This window comes from Heteronotia binoei, chromosome 1 (assembly GCF_032191835.1).
Source record: "Heteronotia binoei isolate CCM8104 ecotype False Entrance Well chromosome 1, APGP_CSIRO_Hbin_v1, whole genome shotgun sequence".
NCBI classification, from domain to species: Eukaryota; Metazoa; Chordata; class Lepidosauria; order Squamata; family Gekkonidae; genus Heteronotia; species Heteronotia binoei.
In genome coordinates this window covers 164605231-164632194 of record NC_083223.1, presented here as the reverse complement: position 1 = coordinate 164632194, position 26964 = coordinate 164605231, and the positions used below count along the sequence as shown (strand labels likewise).

Genomic DNA, 26964 nt, shown 5'->3' with positions numbered 1-26964 from the left:
TCGATATTAATATACTTTGGGAAACACCTTAAGCTTAGACAAAAGATGGGCTAAAATCTCATAATACAGCACCAATCGTTCCCGTACCAATTTATGTCCTTAATTCATGGTACCTTTACCATGTTATTTTAATGTGGAGGAATACCAGTTTTCATTTCACTCCCTCTCTCCTAAGATGCAACTTTTGAGATTTTTCATTTTTGTGACCTATAGCCAAGATTGTTTCAGGCCAAAAGGGGAAGGAGGGGAGGTGGTGCAGCAGTACCTTGCTGGCATATGTCCATGTGGCAACAGCCCACCCCACTCCTTGGACTGGCTCCGTAGAATGTTACCAGCTTCCTGGGAGGAGGGGATCAGAATGGTCCATATGGTCCTTCCACATGGTCTGCCCCAGCAAGATACAAAGGAGATGAGTTACTTCAGGCTATCCAGTTCAGAAGTATGCCCCCCAAAAGAAAACAGGGTTTCTAACAGAATAGCAAGAAGGGACATTATGAATTTTCTTTCTTTCCGTCCTAATTCTGAACATGCTATTATAAGGAGATTGGATTTATACCCTTCACTCAAATCTCAGAGTGACTTACAATCTCCTTCCCTTCCTCTCCTCACAGCAGACACCCTGTGGGGTAGCTGGTGCTGTCTGCTCCTGGTTCAGTCAGATCTAGTCACTGGGGTCCATGCCTTAGTTGCATCTAGCCAGAATAGGAATGCTGGAATGGTTAACTTGTAATTTGTTTAGTAAATCAATAAGTAGAGATTAAATAAATCTGGAGCCAAAATACATCCCTGTCGAACACATTTCATAACCAAGACTGGTCCAGCTAAAGAACATCTTATTCTCGTGGAAGCTGAAGTGTGTAAAGAAAGAATCAGATGTAACAACTGTTTAGGAATTCCCAACTGGTGCATGAGATGTTATCAAAGTCATCCTAAACTAAACTAAAAAGTTTCCCCCAAGATATGAATATTTCTCAGCAAGAATGGAAAGCATCCTATATTGTTTCCACTTTATGCAGATGATTCAACTCTTCTTTTTTGCTTGACAGGAGGATTAAAAGGTCTTCTCCAAAGTTCTATTTCATACTGTAATGATAATTTGCTTCCTATGAACTATGCTAAAGCTTAACTAATGTGTTTCAGAAATATCAATTACCAAAAACAAACAAACAACAAAAAAGCAAACCCGTTGGATTCCGGACAGGCACATGACTGAGCAAGTGTCAAATTTCAATGACTTAGGTCTTCACTTTGCCTCTTCCAGTAAGTGGAAATTTCATTATTTTCATGTTCTTGAGTCTACTAAAGTCTTGAGTCTACTATTTAGCTGCAATTATGACATTCTTTTACTATTCTGGAGGGCAATTTGAACATTTTGCTCTGGAAATCTATAAAGCAAAAATTAGATGTTTTCTGCTTTATGGAGCTCCAATTTGGTTTCCTGCTGTTTCCTCAAAAATTGAATCTCTATAGTCAAAATTTCTTCATGCTATCTTTCAAGCACCCAATTATATCTCCAGTTTCAACTTATATTTAGAGGCTGCTCTTGGTTTCATCTCTTCGTTAGCACTGAACGTTGTGGTGAAATCCAGATTTCCTACTAGACCTGGATTTTTTTCCTGATCTTTTCAAATGGACTGAGCTTGATCCCCTTGTGTTTTCTTGGTCAAAGATGAAAAACTCTCAAGCTTGCCGATTCCCTACCCAAGTTTTCCATCAGACCTCCCTTTAGTTATGAATAAGATACTTGCCAACTTAAAATGAAGGCACCATCTTGAGCTAAGTAGTGATGCCAAAAGGAAATGTGCACCCTCTTTTCTGGGAACTGAGCACCTGATTTTTTCCAATGCTTCCAGAATACTTAAAATTCTTCACTATTCCAACCTGTTGTTTTCTTGGCCAGACATAATGGCCCTTATCTGGCAGATTCTCAGATAATCTGATCGAACAGAGAGTCTGTCCATGTGGAAATGCAAAGACGGACACATCCATTTTTATTCAATTGTGATTTATTTTCTTCTAAAAGATCTTCTTTTATTTCTCCTTTGATTTCACACTTTACAGTGTGTCACATAATTGCCATTTATTATATTTGTTATCTGGCAGAGATAAGGCTATTACCCTGTCCATAGTTTGTTCTTTAACTGTTGCCTTGCAGATTCATCCAAAGGTATAATTAACGCATGTCTAAATGCCAATCCACTCCTGAGCCTAATCCTAGGTATTGATTTTATCCATTAAAGCTCTAAACAATTTGGAACTGAGGTGTTTGAAGGTGTCTTCTCTCATATGTTACTGTGCTGGAATTAAGATCATAGGGAGAAGCCCTCCTGACTGTCACACCAATCAAGAAAGCTGGTTTGGCACACAAGAGAGGGCAGCCCCACGATTATGGAACAACCTCCTCGGGAAGGTGTGCCTGGCCTGATCTTTAGAAGGCATCTGAAGATGGTTATATTTAGGACTGCATTTGATCAATCTGGCGGCAGTCTTAAATTATGGATTAAAATGTTGTTTTTATTATTTTTTAATTCATTTATATTGTAAACTGCCTTGAGTTTCACAAGGTGGAAAGGTGGCTCGTGAATGTTTTAAATAAATAAATAAATGCTGACTTAGAAACTTGATAGGGCTGAGAAGGAAATTTTACCAAGGTTGCAGAATGGCAAAAATATTCCCCCCTGTTCCACATTTATTACAGTGTACACAAGGGAACAAGGCTTATAAATTGATTCTGCATCTTGGTTTGTAATAATCTGGTGATGGCACTTCAGCAAGAGACAGGGGCACAGGCTTTCAAAACCAATCTAGGAAAGGGTACATGTGATCTTCCTTAAGAAGCTTTGGGAACAAACTTCCAAGCCAGTCATGAAGAAATAAAAACTATACCCCCAGGTAGGTGTCAAAGCAAAGTAGCTTCTCGTTAACACTGACTCTCTCCCAGGGTAAGCAAACTAACAATATTTGGCAAAATTACAGCTAGCCTGCTGATTATGCCCTCATCCCTTCTTTAGAAATGCACCAAAATTGATGATTTAGGAAAATATCACTAATATAATACAGTACCCTATTCTTTCAGCCCAGCAGTGTGGACGTGACAATCCTGAATATAATATATTCAGCCAATTCATCTCCAAACAGTATAAAAAGGGGTTGCACTTACCTGTAAACTTTGTTCATTGAGTGGTCTTCTGTGCAGGCACACATGGGACTGCACTCCCACAGACTAGCCACAGAAAGGAGCTAGCAAGCTTTTAAAAGAATCTTCTATCATCCCAAGAGCGCTCCCCCCCTTCACTGGTCAGCATGAGTTTCCTGCCCAAAAATCGCGTGATGTGGGAGGGATGAGCACTCTTCCCTCTGTTCTCCATTTGTTGCTGGATGAGCATTAAATAAACACAGACCACAGCAAGGAAGGAGGGAGGAATATGTGCCTGCCCAGAAGATCACCCGATAAACAAAGGTTACAGGTATGAGCAACCCTTTTTCACCTTCATGGCTTCTGTGCTATTCCACATGGAAGAGCAGCAAGTTCTCAATGGAGTATTTATTGTAGCACCACTTTCCCCACAGCTGCCTGGCTCCTGGAATTGACATCCATCAAATAGTTCAAACAAATGTTGAAGGTGTTGACCAAGTCACTGCTAGGTAGATGCCTTCAAGAAAAAGACCAGATGAGAAGGTTGCTGATGAAGTCTGAACATGTGTAGAGTGAGCCAAAATAGAAAATAGGCAGTGTGTACCTGCTTCTGTGTAAACTAATCTAATTGCTAAGACTATCCATCTGGATAGTGTCTGTGCAGAGGTAGCAATTCAGTATTGAAGCCTCTGAAACAAATAGATTTCTTTTCTTCCTGAAATGTTATGTCTGTTTGAATAAAAAATAAGGGTCCTTCTTACATCCAATGCATGCATTGTTCTTTTGGCTGTGGAGGTAGCGGAGATTGGGAGATTTATGTCCTGACTTAAGTGGAATTTGGAGACTACTGTGGGGAGAAATTCCAAATGCAATCTCAATGCCACCTGGTCACCATGAAACTTCAGAAAGGGAGGGTCACAGAAAAGTGCGCTGAGTTTGTCCATCCACCTGGCTGAAGTCACGACCACTAAAAATGCTGTTTTGTATGAAAGATGAGGCAAATCACATGTTGCCATAGGTTCAAATGGTTTATGAACATTTTTGGAAAATACTAGAGATAAGCTCCATTGCGGAACAGGGTATAATTAAACCTTTAAGGAATTGTCTAGATTCTCTCACAGTGGGACTGTTAGTTAAATCATGGGAAGCTGAAATTGCAGCTAAATGCACCTTAATGGAGGAGGCAGATAATCCCGTTCTTAAGAGACAGCAAGCATTTAAATATGTGAAACAAACTGTAAGTTACAGGAACTGTAACATAGAAAAATGCTTCCATTTGTAGGTAAAAGGTTTTCTCATCGGAGGCTTTGGGGTTGCCCCAAGGACTTGTTATTTGGGTTGCCAGTGTGATTTGGGGCTGACAAATCAAGCTGGAAGACGAAGGGAACTCAGGTTGGGATGTGAGTTGTGTTCTAGCTGTAGAAGATTTTTTTTTGTGTGGGAGGGTGTGGAGAACACCCTTTGCCAGGTTCCACAGCAGCAGAAAACAGGCCCTCCTTGGTTTCTATGAGAATGCATATCAACCTGTCCATGTTCAGCTTCGAGACTACTCTGTTGAGCAATCCAAAAGGGGAGAATGAATAAAACAAGCATCTATGGCAGGAGAGCAAATTCTGACCAATTGCTGCTCTGGGACAAAAATAGGGGGCATTTCTTGTTTGTTGCAGTTGCAAATAGGTCTATGCCTAGAAAAGATTGGGTATAGGTAGTGGTCTGAAACAGACCATTCGTGACAGGAGCTGAGTTCTTTGTTCAGTTTGTCTGCTGGAGTGTTGAACTGCCCTGCTATATAAATCACAGTAATGTGTAGTGTTTGTTTGCCCACTTCCAGATTCTTGTTGCCTCTGCACACAACTGAGTGGACCCTGTGCCATTGTTTGTTTACACAGACCTATGCAGTGGTATTGTCCATGACTAGAAGAACCTGATGACCTTGTAGAAAGTCTGCAAAAGAAGAAAGAGCCAGTTTGTAGTGGTTAAGTGTGTGGACTCTTATCTGGGAGAACCGGATTTGATTCCCCACTCCTCCACTTGCAGCTGCTGGAATGGCATTGGGTCAGCCATAGCTATCTCAGGAGTTGTCCTTGAAAGGGCAACTGCTGTGAGAGCCCTCTCAGCCCCACTTACCTCACAGGGTATCTGTTGTGGGGGGAGAAGATATAGGAGATTGTAAACCACTCTGAGTCTCTGATTCAGAGAGAAGGCCGGGGTATAAATCTGCAGTCTTCTTCTTTCTAAAACATTGATGTGCAAGCTTGATCCATTTGGAAACCACAGTCCCTGTAAGAGCTGCAATGTGCTCCCCAACCTGTTAGTGAGGCGTCAGTAAAGATCTGCAAGGCATTAGGCCACCCTTCAGAAGATTTGAAACTTCTGACCACCATGCCAGAGAACTGGTAATCAACCAGGGGACCAAGACTTTTATCCATGGTGCATCAATCTGGGGATGGTAGCTTCTGATAAACCAGTTCTGCAGAGGTCTCATGGACAGTCTAGCATATGGCATGACTACAGTGGTAGAGGCCATAACCCAACCTCTTTTGAACAGACTTGACAGACTGAAACACACATGCTCTGACTATTTGGACTAGGGTTTGTGTTCATTTTGCCTGTGATGGGGGTAAAAGGCCTTTCCCTTTTCTGGAATCTAGAATAGTACCCATAAATTCTATGCACAGGGTGGGCTTAATAATAAGTCCAAGACTGTTCAAAGTCTGCAGGGCTAGAATCACCAAAGATTGAAGGACACTATGGGAGTCTGTAACAAAAAGCCAGTCATCTAAATAAGGGTAAACAATACCGTCTTTTTTTTTTGGGTATAAACAAATTTATTAGTAACATATGGTAGCAGAATTATATCTACAACTTATAAAGAGCTTAAAATTAAAAAAAATCGTTCTACCCCGTATCTTACTTTCCTCCCACCCCCCCCCTCCGTTACTTGACCCCCGCCAGTGTTATTTTTTTTAAAAAAACAAATATTAAAGGTACCTTTAAACTATAAAAATCTTAATCATCAAAAATTGTCCAATGTCCTTTTATTTTCCACTCTTTCTCTACGTATCTTCTGAATTTCTTCCACTCCGCATTAAAAAGTTCTAAATCGCAGTCTCTTAGTTTTCTTGTTAATTTGTCCATTTCACTCCATGACATAACTTTTGTAATCCAGTCCCATTTTTCTGGTATTTTTTCTTGCTTCCATAACTGCGCATACAATGTCCTAGCAGCTGAGAGCAAGTACCATATTAAAGTTCTATCTTCTTTTGGAAATTTTTCCATTTGTAATCCCAGCAGAAAAGTCTCTGCCTCTTTGTTGAATTCATATCCCAGAATCTTAGAGATCTCTTGCTGAATCATCTGCCAAAACATTTTAGCCCTTTCACAAGTCCACCACATATGGTAGAAAGAACCTTCATGCTTTTTACATTTCCAACACCTATCTGGCATCTTGTTATTCATCTTTGCTATTTTTTTTGGAGTCATATACCATCTATACATCATCTTAAAACAGTTTTCTTTAATACTATGACATGTTGTGAGTTTCATAGAGTTCTTCCACAGATACTCCCAAGATTCCATCTTTATTTCTTTATTTACATTAATTGCCCATTTTATCATTTGAGATTTCACTACTTCATCTTCTGTAGACGATTGTAAAAGTAATTTGTATACTTTTGAGATTAATTTCTCATTGTCTCCAAGCAGAACTCTTTCCATTTCTGTTTGTTCTTTCCTTATTCCTTCGGCTTTAATATCATTCTCCATCAAGCTTTTTATTTGTTGCATTTGAAACCAATCATATTTATAACTCAGTTCTTCTGCAGTTTTCAGTTGTATTTTCCCACTTTGTATTTTTTGAAGAAAATAAAGAATTTGCACCATGATGGATTACAAATTATTGTCTTGGAATGTTAATGGACTAAATTCACCACAAAAAAGAAGAGCAACTTTTCATTGGATCAAGAAGCAAAATTGTAATATAATTTGTTTGCAAGAAGTTCACATCAAACAAAAGGATTATAAATTTTTATGGAACAAACAACTGGGAAGGGAATTTTTTTCGTTAGCTGAACAGAAAAAAAGGGGAGTAGTTTTTTATATTAAACAAGATTTGGAGCCAAAATTGGTGTTTAAAGATAAAGATGGAAGATTTGCAGCAGTGGAGATAACATCAAATGGGAAAAAAACGCTGTTATTGGGACTATATGCACCTAATGGTGCAAAAGATGCTTTTTTTAAAGACATTACACAACAGTTAGATGAGTTGACTTATGATCAAATACTCTTAATGGGAGATTTTAAAGGAACAGTTCAGAATTCACTGGATAGATCCGGAGGGAGAAAAAATGATGGGAAAGAAGGGAAATTGCCAAAGTCTTTTTTTGAATTAGTTAAACAAGAAAATTTGGAAGGTATATGGAGAAAGTTTAATCCTGAAGTGAGAGACTATACTTTTTTTTCTGCAAGACATAAGACTTTTTCTAGAATTGACATGCTGTGGGGAACCAGAGATTTAGGCCTTATAACAAGGAAGATAGAGATCCTACCTAAAATTGGAGCTGACCATAACCCAATAATGTGGATTACAAAATTGTCCAAAAAACTGAGAAGATGGAGACTGAATGAAGATTTGCTACAGAGTAAAGAAACAGTGACTTTTCTAGGAAAAGAAACTAAGGAATTTTTCCAAGTAAATGACAAAGAAGATATTGACTTCCAGATGGTCTGGGACGCTTATAAAGCAGTAATGAGAGGGTTGTTGATTACTTTGAACAATAAAGATAAAAGGGAAAAAGAAAAACAACTATTGGACATTCAAAATGAAATAAAGAAAAAAGAAGGAGAGTTGAGGAAAAGACCAGGAAAAAAGAAAATTCTAAGGGAAATTTCAATATTACAAATTCAACTAAGACATTTGTTAAGCAAAGAAGTGGAATGGAATCTGAAAAGGCTTCAGCAGAAATCGTTTGAAGGAGCAAATAAGACGGGGAAATATTTGGCGTGGCAACTGAAGAAAAAGAGGGAAAATAAAATAATTAGTAGAATTGTGACAGATGAAAGAGAGGTAGTTACTCAAGAGGGAATAAAAAGAGAATTTTTTAAGTATTATGCCAAGTTGTTTAAAGGTGCTGAAGTAAAGAGAGAAAAGATAGACGAATATCTACAAAAAATAAAAATTGAGCCCTTAACTGAAAATATGAGAAAAGTTTTGAATGACCCAATTGAAAAAGTAGAAATTGAAGCAGCAATCAACGCGATGAAAAATGATAAAGCTCCCGGGCCAGATGGCTACACAGCTAAATACTTTAAAATTTTTAAGGATGAATTAATACCAAAATTACAGAAGCTGATGAATGTAATAAGAACTAAAGGGAATGTACCAAATACATGGAAAGAAGCTGTTATTTCTTTGATACCCAAAGAAGAAAGAGACGTCACAAGTGTGAAAAATTATAGACCAATTTCGCTTTTGAACAATGATTATAAAATATTTACAAGAATTCTGGCAGAACGACTTAAGCAATATCTGATAAATTTTATAAAGGAAGATCAAGCTGGTTTTCTTCCTAAAAGACAAATAAGAGACAATATTAGAACTGTTGTAAATATTGTAGAATATTATGAAAGACACCCAGAAAAAGAAGTAGCATTATTCTTTGCGGATGCAGAGAAAGCATTTGACAATTTAAACTGGGACTTTATGTTTGCAGTGATGGAAAAAATGGAGCTTGGAGAAAGTTTTATAAGAATGATAAAGGCAATATATTCTGAACAAAGGGCAAGGTTGTGCGTTAATGCAGATCTTACAGATGAAATGAAAATCAGCAAAGGTACTAGACAAGGCTGCCCGCTTTCGCCATTGCTGTTCATAATGACGCAGATTCAAGAAGAAAAAGATCTAGAAGGATTACAAATAAAAGGCTATACCTGTAAGTACAGAGCATTTGCTGATGATATAATGTTTATAAATGAAAATCCCATACAAGCTACACCTTTGTTATTAACGAGAATACAAGAGTTTGGGGAGTTGGCGGGACTTTATATAAATAAAGAAAAATCAAAAATTTTGTGCAAGAATATGCAGATAAATAGACAACAAGAATTACAAAGACTAACGGGTTGTGAAGTTGCCTCTAAGGTTAAATACCTAGGGGTAGAGATAACAATGAAAAATATTGATTTGTTCAGGAACAATTATGAAAAACTATGGCGTAAAATAGAAGAAGATATGTTAAAGTGGAACAAGCTCAACTTGTCCTTGTTGGGTAGAATAGCTGCAATAAAAATGAATATTTTACCAAGGATTATGTATTTGTTTCAAACCATCCCTATTGTGAAAGATGCTAAACAGTTTGATAAATGGCGAAGGAAAATTTCGGAATTTGTGTGGGCCGGGAAGAAACCAAGAATTAAAATGAAAGTCTTGACAGATGCAAGAGAGAGAGGTGGATTCCAATTACCAGATTTGAAACTGTATCATGAAGCAATTTGTTTAGTATGGAAGAAAGAATGGATAACGCTGTTAAATAAAAATATTTTAGTGTTGGAAGGCCATGGAAAAAAATTCGGCTGGCATGCATATTTGTATTACGGAAAAAAGAAGATGGATGGTCTTTTCTCTCACCATTATATAAGAAGCAATCTATTAAATGTGTGGATAAAGTATAAGAAATATGGTGATGAGAGGAGACCTTTGTGGATAGTGCCAGCTGAAGTGATAAAGTTAACAGCTAAAACAGTTAATGAAAAACAGCTATCATATAACCAGTTACTAAAAATACAGTCTTGAAGTCTTAAATGTGAAACCATGACATACATTTTATGAATACCCTCTGTGATGATGATAAACCAAAAAGTAACACCATATACTCATATGCTGGGTCCTCATGCCTAAACTCAGGTGTTTCATACAGGCATGGTGAATATAAATATGGAAATACGCATCTTTGAGGTCAATGGTGAACAAAAAATCAGTCTGCAACAAAGGGATAACGTTGTGTAATGAAAGCATTCTAAACTTCAGTACCCATATATGTTTATTAAGTGCCCTGAGGTCTAAAATAGGCTTCTTTCCACCTCCCTTTTTGTCTGTTTTCAAATAATCAGAGTAGAATCCCCAGAGGCTGGGGTAACCTCTGAAATTTCCCCTTTTTGCAATAAGGAGGCGATTTCATGGGGAATGGATCACACATATCTTTGTGGCAGAACGGGAAGCAGATGACAATGGGATAGTGAATCAGATTCCAAAAAATAACCATGTTTTATTATAAAATCCAGTTGTCATTTGTAAATTGCAACCATAACTTGTAAAATGGACATTAACCTGTCTTGAAACAATTTTTCCCTTGCTGGTCAGGGGAGGTCAGATCCTCTATGTTGCTGTTCCCTAGATGGCTTAGGAGGCTAATTATTCTTTTGCCTATTTTGTCTCCTTCTCTGAGAGACCTGTTTGAATGCTGATACAGCGGATTTTGGTATTTAGAAGATGATGATGATATTGGATTTATATCTCGCCCTTCATTCTGAATCTCAGAGTCTCAGAGAGGTCACAGTCTCCTTTACTTTATCCCCCAACACACACAACAAACACCCTGTGAGGTCGGTGGGGCTGAGAGAGCTCTTCCAGAAGCTGCCCTTTCAAGAACAGCTCTGTGATAGCTAATGACCCAAGGCCATTGAAGCAGCTGCAAGTGAAGGAGTGGGGAATCAAACCCTCTTCTCCCAGATAAGAGTCCGCACACTTAGCCACTACACCAAACTGGCTCTCTGCGTACTGAAATGGCCTGAACCTGAGTAGGTTTTGGCCAGCACCTTTGTTTGTTTTGAGGATTGGTACCATAATCCTAAGGACTTCACAGTTAGCTTGTCTTTATGTATACACTCCAGAACCTCATTGGTTTACTGAGCTCCTTTCCCTTTTTTGTTGTATTAATTATTGCAAACTGTTTTGTAGAGGTATGCTTTTGACTGCTGCATCTTGAAGAATGTGAAGGTGTATACCATGGTGGAAGATGAGAAGCATCTCATTTGCTCCACTGTGGGGGAAACATCACTGGAACTTGGAACCATGAAGAGTTTGTTGATGAGTCCCTCCATTTATCCCGCTTTGATGTTAGATCAAAGCTTGAAGTCAAATCCTCCAGAACCTTGATGCTAGATGACATCTGTGATCACTGATGTCTCCTCGACGGTGAGGGTGTCCTTGGTCTCTATCAATGTCATAGTGAGAAATGAGGAAACAGTGCTTTCCCCTCCCACAGAACATGATTTTTGGGTGAGAAACTCACACTGACCAGTGAAGAGAGAGGGAGCACTCTTGGGATGCTAGAAAATTCTTTTAAAAGCTTGCTAGCTCCTCTCTATGGCCAGCCTCCAGGAGTGCAAAGAAGCCATGAAGATGAAATAGTCTTTATCTTTTATCAGATGATGCAGCTGGCTCTACATGCAATACTGAGATATTAAAGCTAAATGGGCTTTACAACTTTAGAAACATGCAAGGTAACTGGGATTCACTAGCTTTGTGCCAGAGTTCTCCGCATGAGGATTAACTCTCCGCTGACTAGACTGTTAAGACCAATAATGTGGACCAAACATTCTTAGATTACAGAGTGTGAACTGCTAATTACTATGGTATTCAGCAAATATACACTTATTCCTACTACTATAAAACAGATATCGAGTTAAAAACAAATGCCACTCAAAAATTATGCTAGTCTCATCTGAATAAAGGTTAATATTTTGCACTTTCAATATTTTTATTAACATTTAAAAATAGTGAAGTGATATTTTAAAGTTAGTTTAAGTTTTACAGAGCTGTATCTTACAGTAACAACATTATTAATAAATACTATTAAAATAAATGCTACTTATAGCCATTGACAAAACACAAGAATGGCTTCTTCAATAAGGATGCAAGCAGGTTTAAATATAATCAGACAATTCATGTGTGAAATAATATAAACAGCTTGAACAACATAAACAGCCACAAAGTAAGTGCTGAACAGACTGGGTATGAATTCTTCTAAGGAATTAAGGAAGTTTAATACCTATTTATTAAAGGCTATGAAAATAATATTTAAAAAAGAAATGTGTCTGAAAGATTTTGGTCATGTTCCTAAAATTCAAGTACTGTCCTGTCAAAGGATGCACAAGTACTTTGTAGCAGGTCACACAGGGATAAATTAGTAGATCCACCAACCTTAGCTTCATTTTATCATGCATCCTTCCATGTTGGATACACTGCTCCTCCAATTCATCATTCCTTTTTTGCATCTTCTCAAGTCTGTCATGGACATATTCATTTTCCTGACTAAGCTTACTGATTTCAGACCTAGACAATTAAAAACACTGATGATGGATGTTGCCAGATTTTACCTGCAGTGTACCACCATCTTAACAAAACTCCCATACACATCTGGATCTTAACCATAATGACAGCAAAGTACTGTTTTTATTAAAGTGAAAAATACTATAGGCACTGGGGATATGAATTTGCAGAACAATTTTTTAACAAATGAGTTCAAATGGACCACTACTATTTCATTTTATAACCCAGTACATCCTTTTGGTATGGCCACCATATTAGAAGCTGATACCCCAAATAATCTACTTTATGTTGCTAATTTGTACTCCAAAGCATAGTTAGGTGCAAGTCATGCTACTGGAAATTCCACGCTACAATGATGGATTTACACTACTGTTCAAAAAACAACTAGCGTCAGCCAGTGATTAGTACAGATTTGTTCTAATATTGAAGACTGGTGCAAAACACTAGCCAGTTGCAGAAGAGCTCTGTTGGTTCAGCAACAGTTTAGGATCATGGATTTCCCCTACATATCTGGCGTAGTGGTTAAGTGTGTGGGCTCTTATCTGGGAGAACTGGATTTGATTCCCCACTCCTCCACTTGCAGCTGCTGGAATGGCCTTGAGTTAGCCATAGTTCTGGTAGGAGTTGTCCTTGAAAGGGCAGCTTCTGGGAGAGCCCTCTCCACCCCACCCACATCACAGAGTGTCTATTGTGGGGGGAGAAGATACAGGAGATTGTAAGCTGTTCTGAGTCTCTGATTCAGAGAGAAGGGTGGGGTATAAATCTGCAGTCTTCTTCTTCTTCTGTTCTAGGCACAGCAACAGAAGCAGTACATTTGGAGCAGTTTTGGATGACCAAACAGAGATTCAAATCAGAGTTGCCATGTCCCATAAAACGATTCAACACTTAGTATACATACAAAAGTGGCTTACAGCCAGTTTTGTCAATCCAAATTTTGATAGGCAGAGCACAAATGCAACATAGATGTTCTATTCTTACACTGTTTTCTACTTTTTAGAGAATCAACCATTTTAGTTTTACACTTAAATGTGATGTATACTCTATTAATTTAATTTAGACCAGGACAATACTTTAAAGAGTTTGAATGTTATAGTACTGGCCTCCTCCCCCATATAATTTCTGTTTTGTATTCTGATCCTTTAGTTTGAGCAAATATTTTGCTCCTCGTATCTGAATGTAATGAATGCAGCCTTCCAATACAGCATCAATTGAACATGCAGAAAACAGTTCAACCGGGTGTGTGTTCTTTACTTCAATTAAACTCACACAGTTGGATGCCTACAGTTGCCAAAACGGTAATATAATTTATCCATTATAGTCAAACAGTAAAACTACACTAAAAGTCATTTAACAATATTTATAACACCATAAAATATACTGTTAAAATATATGGACTGCAATTATGCACCAAAATTATAAAATTTGTTTCTCATCATCAGTGATTAAAAACAGGATCGTTTCTCTAGCTTCAATACACTCAACCCTGGTGACAGATTAGAATTCAAATCTTAATGATCAATTTACAATTAACAAGATAAAAGTGAAACAAATTAAACCAACCATTCTATATAATGAGACCCAGTGGACACTCATTGTTGCCTTAATTACAAAACACAAATCACAAATACACAATGGACAGTGTCAAGCATCAATCCACAAGCCTCAAATTCTGAGACTATCCGAAAAAAGACAAGTAAAATTATACAGAGAACACCAAAGGACTGTATTTTTACTTTCGCATGTGTACACAGTGTCAGTTGTGCAGCTTGAGGGGAGTAAATTCTGTACTTCCAAGATCCACCCATATATGTAGAAAAATTTTCACTCATGACACTTTTATTAGTGTAGATTCAACAACTAACTCTGTTTGAAGACTCAGCTATATTAATACATTACTTAAGGTAGCTACTAAACTTCCGTAATGTAAACACATTTTTATGCATCCTAAATATTTCTGGCATAATCCCTACAAAACATTTTATTTATGTTTAATAAGGATTTTATACTTCTATGCTACCTTAAGAAACAATGAAGAGGAAGGGGGGGGCGCATCAAGTAAAACAAAGATGAAGATACAAATGGTGCCGAAGAAAAATAATCTTTAATAATTGTGCAAACTGCCTGAATTGAGAGCTCTAACAGATAAAATGGTGGAAATTAGACTACAAAAAATATCAAGAGTACTATGAAACTCTATCCTTTCCACACCACAAATTGTTGGGAACAGATATTATTATTATTATTATTTTCTAGGTTGAAGCTATACAGCTTCTGAAAAAAGTACTTATCTAGCTTCTCTTGGGCATTATTTAAATCCTACACGTTCAATAGGTGTCCTGTGCTGTACAAAGTAAATTTCAGTCAATGTCAGTACTATTCTATGCAGCAAAAATAGGTGCAAACCTGTCCAGAGCTAAAGAATGCATTTAATGATAAGGAGAGTAGTACAAATAATTAACAACAGAGTTTCAGCAATTAAATTCACTCATCTTTATCAATTATGCAACTGGAGAGTAGACTGAACACTAGAGCATCAAAGTCTCAGAAATCAGGGTTTGGGGACAGATAAAAAAGCACATTCTGTAAATGGGGAGAATTTTGGTCACATTCCAAAGCATCGTATTAACAAATGTCTGTGTCTCAACAGCAAAGCTGTCTCTACTTACATTCATGGCAACATATATTACATGGCAAAATTATTTGTTCCCATTGTACCACAAACATTTTAGCTTCCTGATTATATTTATAACTACTCCATATGCAGAAAAGCTGTTGGCCTTCCTGGAAAGTTATTTTAAAAAACAACCCTTAATTTGACAATTAACAATAGGTAAATATACAAATGATGGCAATCCAAAAATAACAATCTCATTTTGATGACTCGGTTTAAGGGGAGTTTGCAGAATGTAGCTCATTCCCTTAAGCAAGCAAGGCCACTACCAATGCCCATGGAGGCGCCCTCTTGTTCGCACGTGGATCATTAAATTCTGTACCAATAGAAGCTTCCAAACAATTTTTCAAGAGCATGTTCATACAGAATGTATTGCACTAGTCCAGTCTTGAGGTTAGAAAAGCTCCAGTGAGAGCTGCCAGGGTTTTGTGGGGGTTTTTTAAATGCATTAGGTGGATTTGACAGAAGGTATCCTTAGCTTCTGCTACAGGCTAGGATTCCACAATCACCTCCAAGTTAAGCTAAGTAACAAGAGGTGCCCAAACACCTCTCCATGAATTCATATTAGACACTCAAAGAAAACCAGCCACACTACTTGAATTTCTTGCTCCCTATTTAAAATCTATTTAAGAACAAATATATTATTGCCTTACTGAATTGAAACAATAAAAATACTAAATGCATTAATATTCCTGTAGGAATATTATAATTATATGGAATTTTAAAGATCAGTCTCATATTTACAAATTCCAAATAATGGAGGGGTACAAACTGCAGTAATGGGATCTGAACACTGCACTGCAAGGATTGCGGCTAGCATGTCTACTTATTAATACACAGAAGGAAGGATCAGCAGTAATCATCAGGACAGGTGGATATGCCACTGATATGCTAACACTACACTTGTACAGACTGGCCATGTCATAAGTGTATTTAAACAAAAGTGGGGGATAAGGATGCTGTAACATTAGAAAATAATGGGCTCATAAGGCAGCCATCCTCTACTCATAACCATTTATATTACATCTCTGTTCCTGTGCATTCAAACGTTTATTCCTTTCACAATTAAAAATGAGATTATTTGTGCTTATATGACACTTTTGGGCCTGTACTGACAGCACTCATCAGAATAGACAGACAACTGAGGACAGTAGTATGAAGCTAACTACAAGTTAAAAACTTCACATACCTGTTTTTTTCTGAGATATACTCAAGCTTCTTTGCCAGTGTACAACATTCTTCTTTTAACTTTGATATGAATGTATTCTGTGAGCTCAGCAATGAATCCAGTTCATTTACTAGAAAACATGTTTAAAAAAACCTCAACTATGTTTCTAGGTGTACAGGAACATAAATATAAAACAGAATACTTTAGAGACACTTTTCAAAGTTTTTTGTAACCCTGCAGTTTCCATCCTTGAATAGTTTTTTAAAAATGGAATACAGCTTGCCTTTGAAATAAATCAGCAAAATACGGGGTGGGGGTTGGGGTTGGAATCCTTTCAAACAGTTAAGAAAAACACATGTTAAAGCCTCTTTCTGAGCATTATGTTCTTACTTATCAGTGGCTATATCTGCATGATGGAGGCTCCCTGAACAGAAAATGAAGGCCCTTGGCTCTTCTCACTAATAGCAAGAGTCATCAATCACTTCTACAAGACGCATACGCTGTGGGATAACAAACATTTGCTTATAACTGAAATAATGTAACATGCAATTTGCTGTCGAGTATCCACCCCCCACTTAAAATCTGAGGGCTGCTTCAAACGCAACAGAATTTCTATATGGAAAGTGTGTCTGTTTAGGAAACCTCATCTAGATCATCACACACCAAGCACTTTCCATGGAGAAATTTTGTCATGTTCAAAGCAGTCCTAAATATAATGTTTTAGTTGACAGTACAGTGACAGCTAGCTCTGTAGTTCTACATGTATCTAATCAGCAGCTGTTCAGCACATGTGTTTATGTTATGGTCTGTTACTACCCTACCCAAGAGAGCAAGAGGGTGTAGTGGTTGGAGTATCAGGTTGGGACACTGAAACAAAGTTTCAAATACCTGACAAACCATGAAGGCCAGCGTGAGCCAGTCATCATCTTTCAGTCTAATTTAGTTCACAAGATTGTTAACATGGATAAAGCAGGAGGAAGGAGGATAAAGCAGAAGGAGGAAGAACAATTTGTGGTGCTTTAAATTACAGGAGTGTCAGAAAGACAAATTCCTGTTCCAAAAGACAGCTAATTTAAAGATGATTAAAGAACCCCATGGTGCACAGTGGTAAAGCTGCAGTACTGCAGTCCTAAGCTGTGCTCACGACCTGAGTTTGATCCCAGCAGAAGCTGGGTTCAGGTAGCTGGCTCGAGGTTGACCCAGTCTTCCATCCTTCCGAGGTCGGTAAAATGAGTACCCAGCTTGCTGGGGGTAAAGTATAAATGACTGGGGAAGACAATGGCAAACCACCCCATTGAAAAGTCTGCCGTGAAAACATTGTGAAAGCAATGTCACCCCAGAGTTGGAAACTTTATCTTTAAGTAGCATCTGACAACTCCAGTGACTCTAATACAACAAAGATCTGCAGTGCAAGCAAGAGAAGAATTGTTAAAAATCATCCTCTCTCAATAGAAGTTCCCTTCCACCAGCAGAGAACAATTTTCATATGCAACTTCATATTATCGTTTCTTAAATTCTTGATTTATGGCCACAGAGTCTTTCCCTCAGCTAGTAGGCCACTAGCAACCCTAGTGTCTGGTCTTGGGAAAATATTCTCTCTCATGTCCTGCCATATGATGTTATCAAAAATATCTTCTGCATAAAATAGGCTGAAGGTATCCCATGAGGCAGATTTGCACAATGAGGATATCACAGAAAATACTGAAAATAACCAAACTGTTAGCTAAGGAGAATGGATAGAAGTCTCTAAGACTAAGTGCTAGGGTAAGAAACATAATAGGCAAACATAGAAAAATGCAATTATCTCTGTGGCCTAGCACAAAGGGGAGGACTGAGGAGGATGCTGAATGTCCTTTATATCCCTACCAATGTGAAATGGTCATAAGAATAGTATACTTTTTTTGTGGAAAGGAATAACATATATTTTAGTATCAATATGAAATTTATCATCTATACAGATAGGTAATGTAATTTTCTCATGAATGCATCAGTGTCCATAGCTTCTCTAAACTATATCTATAATCTGTATATTCCAGCTTTAACCATTTGTAACTTTCTACTCACTAATTTAGCAACAGAAATCACAAGCAAGTTCATGATGCACTCTTATAATTACATATATTTTCACAAAGGACACTATGTGTGATCCACAGTGTGTTCAGTGAATTAGCAGATACAATTCCATTCCCTTTCATCTGTGAACCAATTTAATACAAGTTCAATTTGGATGAGATCTTTTTATACAATAAGCTTTACTTTTTTATTCTTGTTATTCTTGTTAGATGTATTAATGGACACAGAGTACCATTCCCCAGTGCAAGCAAATTGAGATCTTACAGATAAAGGAAGAAAAAGCAAATGACTTGTTCTAAATGTTGGTGCCAAGCCACAGCTGCATAAAGACAGAAGTGTTGTATTTTATTTTATTTATTTTATTTTGTAAATTTATAGCATGGAATGCAGAGAGATACTACAAATAGTCCCTTTTACTCTAGTCTACTTACATGGAATGTAGTCATAAAGCAAATAATTACATTCTTTTTTAGAAAAGATTTCTTTGATAGGACTGATGTCAGTGCCGCATAAGTCAAACAAAATGTTGCCTAAAAGTGAGATCACTTCCTAGGCCCATAGCTACACTGGGGCCCCCAGGGTCTCAGCCCCACCACTTACAACCTCAGCCTCCAAGTTCTTGTGCTCCTCCTTGTCACCACTGCCACCAGCCGCCCTCTCTTGCAAGACACGTCCTGTTTCCAGCCCTGTGGCCCTGTCTTCTCCAAGGCTGCAAGGCAAGCAAAGAGCTGCTGCACCTTCCAGTTCCCTGCCGCCTCTGCCTCTCTCTTCCCCAAGCCGGCAAGGCAAGCCAAGTGCCACTGTGCCCTCCAGTTCCTTGCCACTTCTGCCTCTCTTCCACAAGACACTGGAATCAATCTTCATTTTGTGGGTGTGATTTTCTTGCTTTGTCTGCTTGCTTATTTATTTATTATTTTAAAGTAAGTATAAGCATAATTGGTGCCTCACAAAAAATGTGCCCACTACATGAAAAATCCTGGCTACAGCCCTGTCACTGCCCATTCAATACTGAGCCAGCAACAAAAGAAAGGCCAGTGAATAATATGAAGGTAAAATAGGACAATAAAACAAGGTGCTATCCTGTCCTGATGAACGGCTATGAGCAGGACAGGATTACATGTAAAACTCTGCTTATTTCTCTAGTAGTGTGTAAGTGGCCACTCCAGTGCATTTGCATAACTAACAACAATTGTCATAGTGTTGACAACAACAATAGTGCTTGTCATAAGAAATTACCAATTTCTAGTTCATCCTAAACCATTCCAGAACAAATGAAGGTGGGAAAATGAGAGATAAGCACAACCATATTGCTGAAATGCAACTGGGCTACTCCCCCCCTGGATGGTCTCCCAGAGTGGCCTTCTGGTACCCCTGAGGAAATAACAACTCTTATTGATCAACTAAAATTAGGCAAAGCTCCTGTCCCAGATGTGATAATTCCTGAGGTACTGAAAGCTGACCCAGAGTGGTGGGCCCCTCTACTAGCTGCTCTTTTCACCCTGGTAAATAAGACAGGCCAGATGCCAGCAGCCTGGACTAATGCAATAATTGTTCCCATCTATAAAAAGGGCTGTCATCTTAATCCCTCTAATTTTAGACCAATTAGTCTTTTATCTGTTATTGGGAAACTATATGCAAAATTTTTGCAAATTAAGCTCTGTACCTGGATGCTATCTAGAAAAATTTTGGGACCAGAACAGGTGGGTTTCTGCCAGGGGAAATCAGCTTTGGACCATTGTTTAGTCCTTGCTCATTTGATCAATAAGTACACAAGAAGGAAAAGATCTATTATATATTGCCTTTTTGGACCTTAAAGGGGCTTTTGACTCGGTTTCAAGGGAACTTCTCTGGGTAAAGCTTGAGGGGATGTCTTTAGATAAGAGGTTATTGTTTCTTATCAAAAGACTCCACACCTCCATGTCCAGTCAAGTCAGGTGTTCTTTGTCAGGGAGTCGCTCCCCCAAGATCCACATAAGGAAAGGAGTTAAACAGAGGTGCATTTTAGCCCCCCATTTGTTTAATCTTTTTTTTAAATGATCTTACCCCCTTCTTGCTTTTAGTTGATGGCCACAGCCCTAGACTTGTTTAAAATGGAAAGGTGGGAGAATAGTGGGATTTGGCAATGTAATTCTTAAAATAAAACATCAAGGGAAAAACACAAGAATCACAGTAGAAGCTAAAAATATACAATGCTCTGAGCCTGGGAAAACATGAAAGGTGGGAGAATAGTGGGATTTGTCAATGCAATTTTACAAATAAAACGTCAAGAAAAAACACAAAGATCACAGCAAAAACTGAGAATATAAAATGCTCTGAGCCTTGGAAAATAATGAAATGACCTGCAAGCTTCTCCCCCCCCCCCCCCCCCGGTCAACTCAGATTAGAAATGGCTCTCCACTGTAATATCCCCCTTTGGCTGTGAGTTCCCAAGTTAGAATACTCACTAGGCACCTTCTTTGGGGGTCTATAACTTGGATCCTGTAAATCCAAACCAGTAAGGAGAGGCAACTGGAGATCCCCCATGAGTTTGGTGTCTATAGACATCAGGGGACCATTCTACAATGTCACAAACCTGATGAATCATACCAGTTTGTTCAGCCCTTAAAAGTGTGATGGTTCATGGTTTGCAAACCAGGCATGCCACAAACCATGAACTGAATCCTATTTTCTGGTTTGTGCCCATCCCTACTTGTATCACTGGTAGCTACTTATTTTATTATTGTTCTTTATAGATTTTCCCTTTGTTTTTTAGTGATCGTGTTCATTTTAATCCCAGTAAGCAGTCTTAGAAAGTCTTAACAGAAAGATGGAATTCAAGGATGATTCCTAATAAAAAGTCCTGTGCAAGAGAAAGAAAGGGCATACAAGTGGAAACAATCATTATCTCATCTCACTCTAAAGAAAAAAGAACAAGAGCACCAGTCAAGAACAACTCGCTAAGGCATCTGACAGTGAACACTCCTAAAATATATTAGGCCCAAGCCTCCTCCTCCTCCATCTTTAAATGGACTGTATTAACTCTGGCCCTGGTTCCAAACTCCTTGAACCCCCTTTTTGTCACAATTTATGGACCGAGTTAACTTTGGCCTAGTGTCAGAGATGCAGAACTCTTATTATTATGAACTTATGTTGACACAGGCAAACTGCTTCTATGGACATAATAAGCAGCAATATGGACATTTTACTCTGTGGAGCCAAGCAGCAACCTCCTCAGCTTGGCTAAGAGGCCTCCCTGCTTGTTCCGGCCAGTGCAATCCCTTTGCATAGAAGGATTTCAGATCAGGCTTCCCAAGGAGCTGCCAATGTATGCAGAATGGCACTGCACTCCTGTCCAAGGAAGACAGCATCTAAGAACAGCCCTTAACCAGAAGCCATGCTTGAAGGAATTCTGACTCCATCTTGTTGCTCATGAGGACAGAGCTAAGACAACACTCCAAGTGTGCCAATGCAGATGCAAATATGAGTAGCCAGCAGTTGGGCAAAAGGGCTTGCTGCAACGCCTGCACATCACAAAAAGCCAGTTCCTGCCAGCCATTGAAGAGATCGCTGGACACAAGGACGATGCCTAGAAAGAAAATCACCAGCAGGACGAAATCTTGTCATGTAGATATTCCCCATTGTGTTTGCTCTGGTGTTACAATGAGATAGCAATCTGGCTCTAAACTGACCAACTTCTTTTCTTTGTTTAGGGTAGTTTTTCAATAGGCAGCCCCATCCAGGGCCACTAATCTGGGAGCCTCCCCCTGTTCAGCTCTTTTGGTGGTATCAGCAGTCACATGTTCTGACATCACTGCAGTGTCACAGGTCAGCTGGCCTCCTTATCACAGACCACATGACCTCATTTCCTGAAAGCACAAGTCAGGTAATATAAGGCCAAGCACATGGCAGTTCAGTGTGTCTTGTCTTACCCTACCACAGACTTGCACCTCCAAACTCTGTTTGGGCCACTCTCCACCTTTTTGTCTTTTGCTTCAAGGATCCATGGGAACAGGTCGTATCATCCCTCCCCTCTGCAATATTCCTTGTAATTGTTCAGTCGCACAGTCGAGTCCATGGACAAAGCTTTTGCGACCCCATGGACAAAGTCACACCAGGCCCTCCTGTCTTCTACCATCCTTCTAAGTCTGCTCAAATTCGTGTTAGTTATATCGCTAACACTGTCCAGCCATCTCATCTTTTGCTGTCCCCTTCTCCTTTTGCCTTCTGTCTTTCCCAGCATCAGGGTCTTCTTCAGTGAGTGCTCCCTTCTCATTTGGTGGCCAAAGTATTTGAGCTTGAGCTTCAGCATCTAACCTTCCAGGGAACAGTCAGGGTTGATTTCCCTTAGGACTGACTGATTTGATCTTCTTGATATCCAAGGGACTCTCAAGATTCTTCTCCAATATTCCTAAATGTCCCTAAATGTTTCATCTGGATCAAGGTGGGTCAGTGCTGCTGTTGCTTCTAGACCTTTCAGCAGCGTTTGACACGGTCGATTACGATCTAATGACCCACCGCTTTGCCAACACTGGAGTTCACGGGTCAGCCTTACAGTGGTTTTCCTCCTTCCTCCATGGTTGGGGGAAAATGGTGGCGATTGGCGAGCAGACCTCCCTGCGTTATCCACTAGAATGTGGTGTACGGCAGGGAGCTATTCTCTAGCCAATTATGTTTAACATCTACATGTGCCCCCTTGCCCAGATTGCCAGAGGTTTTGGGCTGGGTAGTCACCAGTATGCAAATGACACCCAGCTCTATCTGATCATGGACAGCCAGTCAGACTATGCCTCAGACCATCTGACCAGAGCATTGGAAGCAGTGGCTGGTTGGCTACAACTGAGCCAAATGAAGCTTAATCTAACTAAGACGGAGATCTTGTTCATGAGTCACAGGGGGCCAAGATTGGGCATCCGGCTCTCCACCCTGGATGGCGCACCTCTTGTGCCAGTTCAGAAGGTGAGGAGTCTGGGTGTGATACTGGATGCCACCCTTTCTACAGAGGTCCAGGTCACAGCTGTTGCACGATCTGCTTTCTACCATCTTTGGCAGGCCAAACAACTAGCTCCCTATCTGGATCCTCGGGACTTAGCTACAGTGATCAATGCAAAAGTCACTTCCAGGTTGGACTACTGCAACTCGCTCTACGCAGGCTTGCCCTTGATACTGATCCGGAAACTCCAGCTGGTGCAGAATGCAGCAGCACAATTGCTTATTGAATTGCCTTTATGGGTAAGCAGTCGGCCGATGCTGTGCAGTCTGCACTGGCTACCTACTGAGTACCGGATTCACTTCAAGGTTTTAGTATTGACATTTAATGCCTTGTGCAGCCTGGGACCAGCGTACCTGTGGTACCGTCTCTCCCTATATGAGCCCCAAAGGCCAATATCTTTTGACCATCCATGGCCCAAAGGACGTCCAGCTTGCTTCGAAAAGGCCCTGGCCCCAACCTGGTAGAATCAGCTCCCTACAGAGATTCGGGTCCTTCTGGATTTGTTACCATTCCGGAGGGCCTGTAAAATGGAGCTGTTCTGCCAGGTCTATGGTTGAGGTAAGCGGATGTCCTCACCCTACTACACCATCCAACTGGCCTCCCAGCAATGACTGCCACTTCATTTGGGGCCAATACTGTTGACATCTTGGGGCAACTTAGGCTGCCCACGATAATTACGCCTCAAGTGCTTATACCATCCATGCCATCTTAAATGATTGAGTGAATGTATTGGTTTAATTGTTTTTTAACTATTTCGATGTTTTATTGTTGGTTTTAATGTTTTAGCTCGCTGGAATCCACCCTGAGCCCTTCACGGGAAAGGGCGGGCTATAAATGTACAAAATAAAATAAATAAATAAATAAATAAATAATAAATCTCTATTTTCCTTAGTTCTGGTGCGTATGAATGTTTGATTGTTTATGTGTGATTGTATTTCTGTTCTTATATATTTTTCTATAGTAAACATTTTCATTTTAATACATATTTAGTCTGGAGTCTCCTTTATGAAAGCTGCACCTCTGTATCATAGGTAAAAGATCTGCTCCTATGCTCTGCCAAGGGTTTCCTGCTAATTCCTCCATCTAAAAAAGAAGATCCACAGCAATTTCCCTAACAAATAAGCCATGTGCAATTGCATAGTAAGCAGTTGCACTTTCAGTTATGCTCGGGTTTTGTTTCCAATTATATAAAAAAAAATCAAAATGATACAAGAAACAAGGATCTCACTAAGATAATTTTATGTTCAATCAAACAGCCGGAACAATTCCCTCAAAATGCTCTCTTTAGAGATATGGAGGTGAAAAATGGAAAATACAATTGATTGATTAAGAAATTTATGCCCCACTTTTCTTTCTTGGCTCAAGGTGGCTTCAACATCAAAATCCAGGCCGAACAAACTTATTTTGCAGCATCTCCTAAAGATCTCCAGTAAGTGGCTCACTACTTCAGGGATCCCAGTCCATAGATTGGTGGGTCACTCTAAGTGGAGGAACTGCCAGCAGGTGGCAGTCTGACAACAGTTGGTGCACGAGACAGTCCTTGAGATATGAAGAGCTTTAGAGGTCACAACCAGCATCTTGACTTGAACTCAGAAAGAAACTGGCAGCCAATGTAACTGTTTCAAGATGAGCAAGATAACTTCTCATTGGCTAGCCCCTGGCAACAACAAGCCACATTCTGGACCAGCTGCACTTTACAGGCTAGCTTTAAAAGCAGACCAATACAGTGTGTAACAGCAGCCCATCCCAGAGGTTACAAAAGTATGGATCAATGTGGTCAGATCAGGTAAACTTAAGCAAGAATACAGTTCACAAACTAAAGGCAAGTGATAAAAAGTGCACCTGGCCACTGTGCCAACCTGCTTTTCTAACAGCATGGCTGGTTCAAAGAGCACCCCCAAGATTTTAACTGTTCTATAAAAGCCAACTCCATTCCATCCATACCTCTAGAACATCAGCCTTCCCAGCTAATGTGACTTCTCTCTTATCTGGATTCAGATTCAGCTTGTTCTGCCTTAGCCACCTGACCACAGCCTGAAAGCATGTGTTCATAACCAATACTGACATATCTGGAGACTTGGATAATAAAATACAGAGCTGAGTGCCATCTGCATATTGATGATACCCAACTTCAAAGCTTCACATAATCTCAATCAGTGGGCATGGCTGACAGCACAGAACCCTGTGATAGTGAGTACTAAATGATGAAAGAACAAGGGGAAAAGTATAATACAAAAAACCAAGAAATCATCACATCTGACTTTTAACTGTGTTGCTGTGGATGAATACTGTGAATTTTGACTTTACATGTTGCATTGTTCAAGCAAGCTGAACACTGGTTAAGAAAACAAATAAAAGTAATACACAGCACTGTGTGAACAACTCCTTTGCTACATACTTAATGACAACTAGCAAGGGCTAGTTCATACATTACACAGTACTATTTGATCAATGGGGAAATCCATGAGTAGAGTAAGGAAGACATGCCTCCTCCAATGGGCTAAATAATACCTCCTCCAGCCCATTTCAAATCAGCAAAATAGAACTGCAGCTAAGGAAGAGGCCTTTTATCCATACACAAAATCTGAATTGGGCATCCCCACATGCAGGAATTCAGGAGCCTGTTAACTCCCCCACCATGCATAAAAACTTTTAAGTAAACTGTGCATTTATATAATATCTACACAAATTCACTTTGCTCAATGGATCTATCCACTTTGTTCTGTGCAAGAAGGTCTTATACCCATACAGCACTACATGTTATGCGCACAGTGGGGAAGATGTGCAATTCTAAATCTTTCTTTTTCCTACTAAATTGATAGCCTATATAACTGGGTATGAGTCAAATGTCCTTCAGTTACACTTGTCACATCTCAGTGGATAGATCCCCAAAAGCGTTGGTGCATGGGGGCCATTTGCATGATGTTCAGGTAAAGCTGCTTGTTTTGTTTCCTATGCCTTTAAAGGCATCCAAAAAGGAAAATATTTGTATAATCCATATCTCTCTCTCTCGGCTTGGCTTCGCGAACGAAGATTTAAGAAGGGTGCAATAGTCCACGTTTGCTGCAGGCTCGCTGGTGGCTGACAAGACCAATGTGGGACAGGCAGGTCCGGCCACAGCGGCTGCAGGGAAAAGTCTGATTTAGGGTTGTTCCTGTAGCAGTGCGATTCTTCCTCAATCTCCTTTTGTCCTCAAGACCAGCTATGCGTGCGTTCTCAAAGGAAGAGACAGCCTGGTGGATGGTGTGCCTCCATGCTTTGCGATCTGAGGCTAGGTCAGACCACTGGTGATGGTTGATGTGACAGGTGCTAAGGGATTTCTTCAAGGAGTCCTTGTACCTCTTCTTTGGTGCCCCTCTATTTCGATGGCCGGTGGAGAGTTCGCCATACAGGGCAATCTTGGGAAGGCGGTGGTTTTCCATCCTAGAAATATGCCCTGCCCAGCGCAGCTGCGTCTTCAACAGCAGTGCCTCGATGCTGGTAACCTCTGCCCGCTTGAGGACTTCAGTGTTGGTCACAAAGTCACTCCAGTGGATGTTGAGGATGGTGCGAAGGCAGCGCTGATGAAAGCGCTCAAGGAGTCGTAGGTGATGACGGTATAAAACCCACGATTCGGAGC

At 39.6% G+C, this 26964-nt stretch overlaps 1 protein-coding gene across 2 annotated transcripts in view; it reads right to left on the bottom strand.

Moving 5' to 3' along the window:
- SDCCAG8 (SHH signaling and ciliogenesis regulator SDCCAG8) overlaps nt 1–26964 on the bottom strand; it is a 200707-nt gene that overhangs the window by 89027 nt on the left and 84716 nt on the right. Inside the window, exons 15-16 of one of the 2 annotated variants that reach the window (XM_060243613.1) lie at nt 16325–16433; nt 12336–12467 (exon numbers count right to left, since the gene is read on the bottom strand). In XM_060243613.1, coding sequence (XP_060099596.1) covers nt 12336–12467; nt 16325–16433 — 241 coding nt within the window. Of the gene's footprint in view, nt 1–11873; nt 12468–16324; nt 16434–26964 lie in introns of those variants that run through there. The other variant, XM_060243621.1, reaches the window with a different exon arrangement.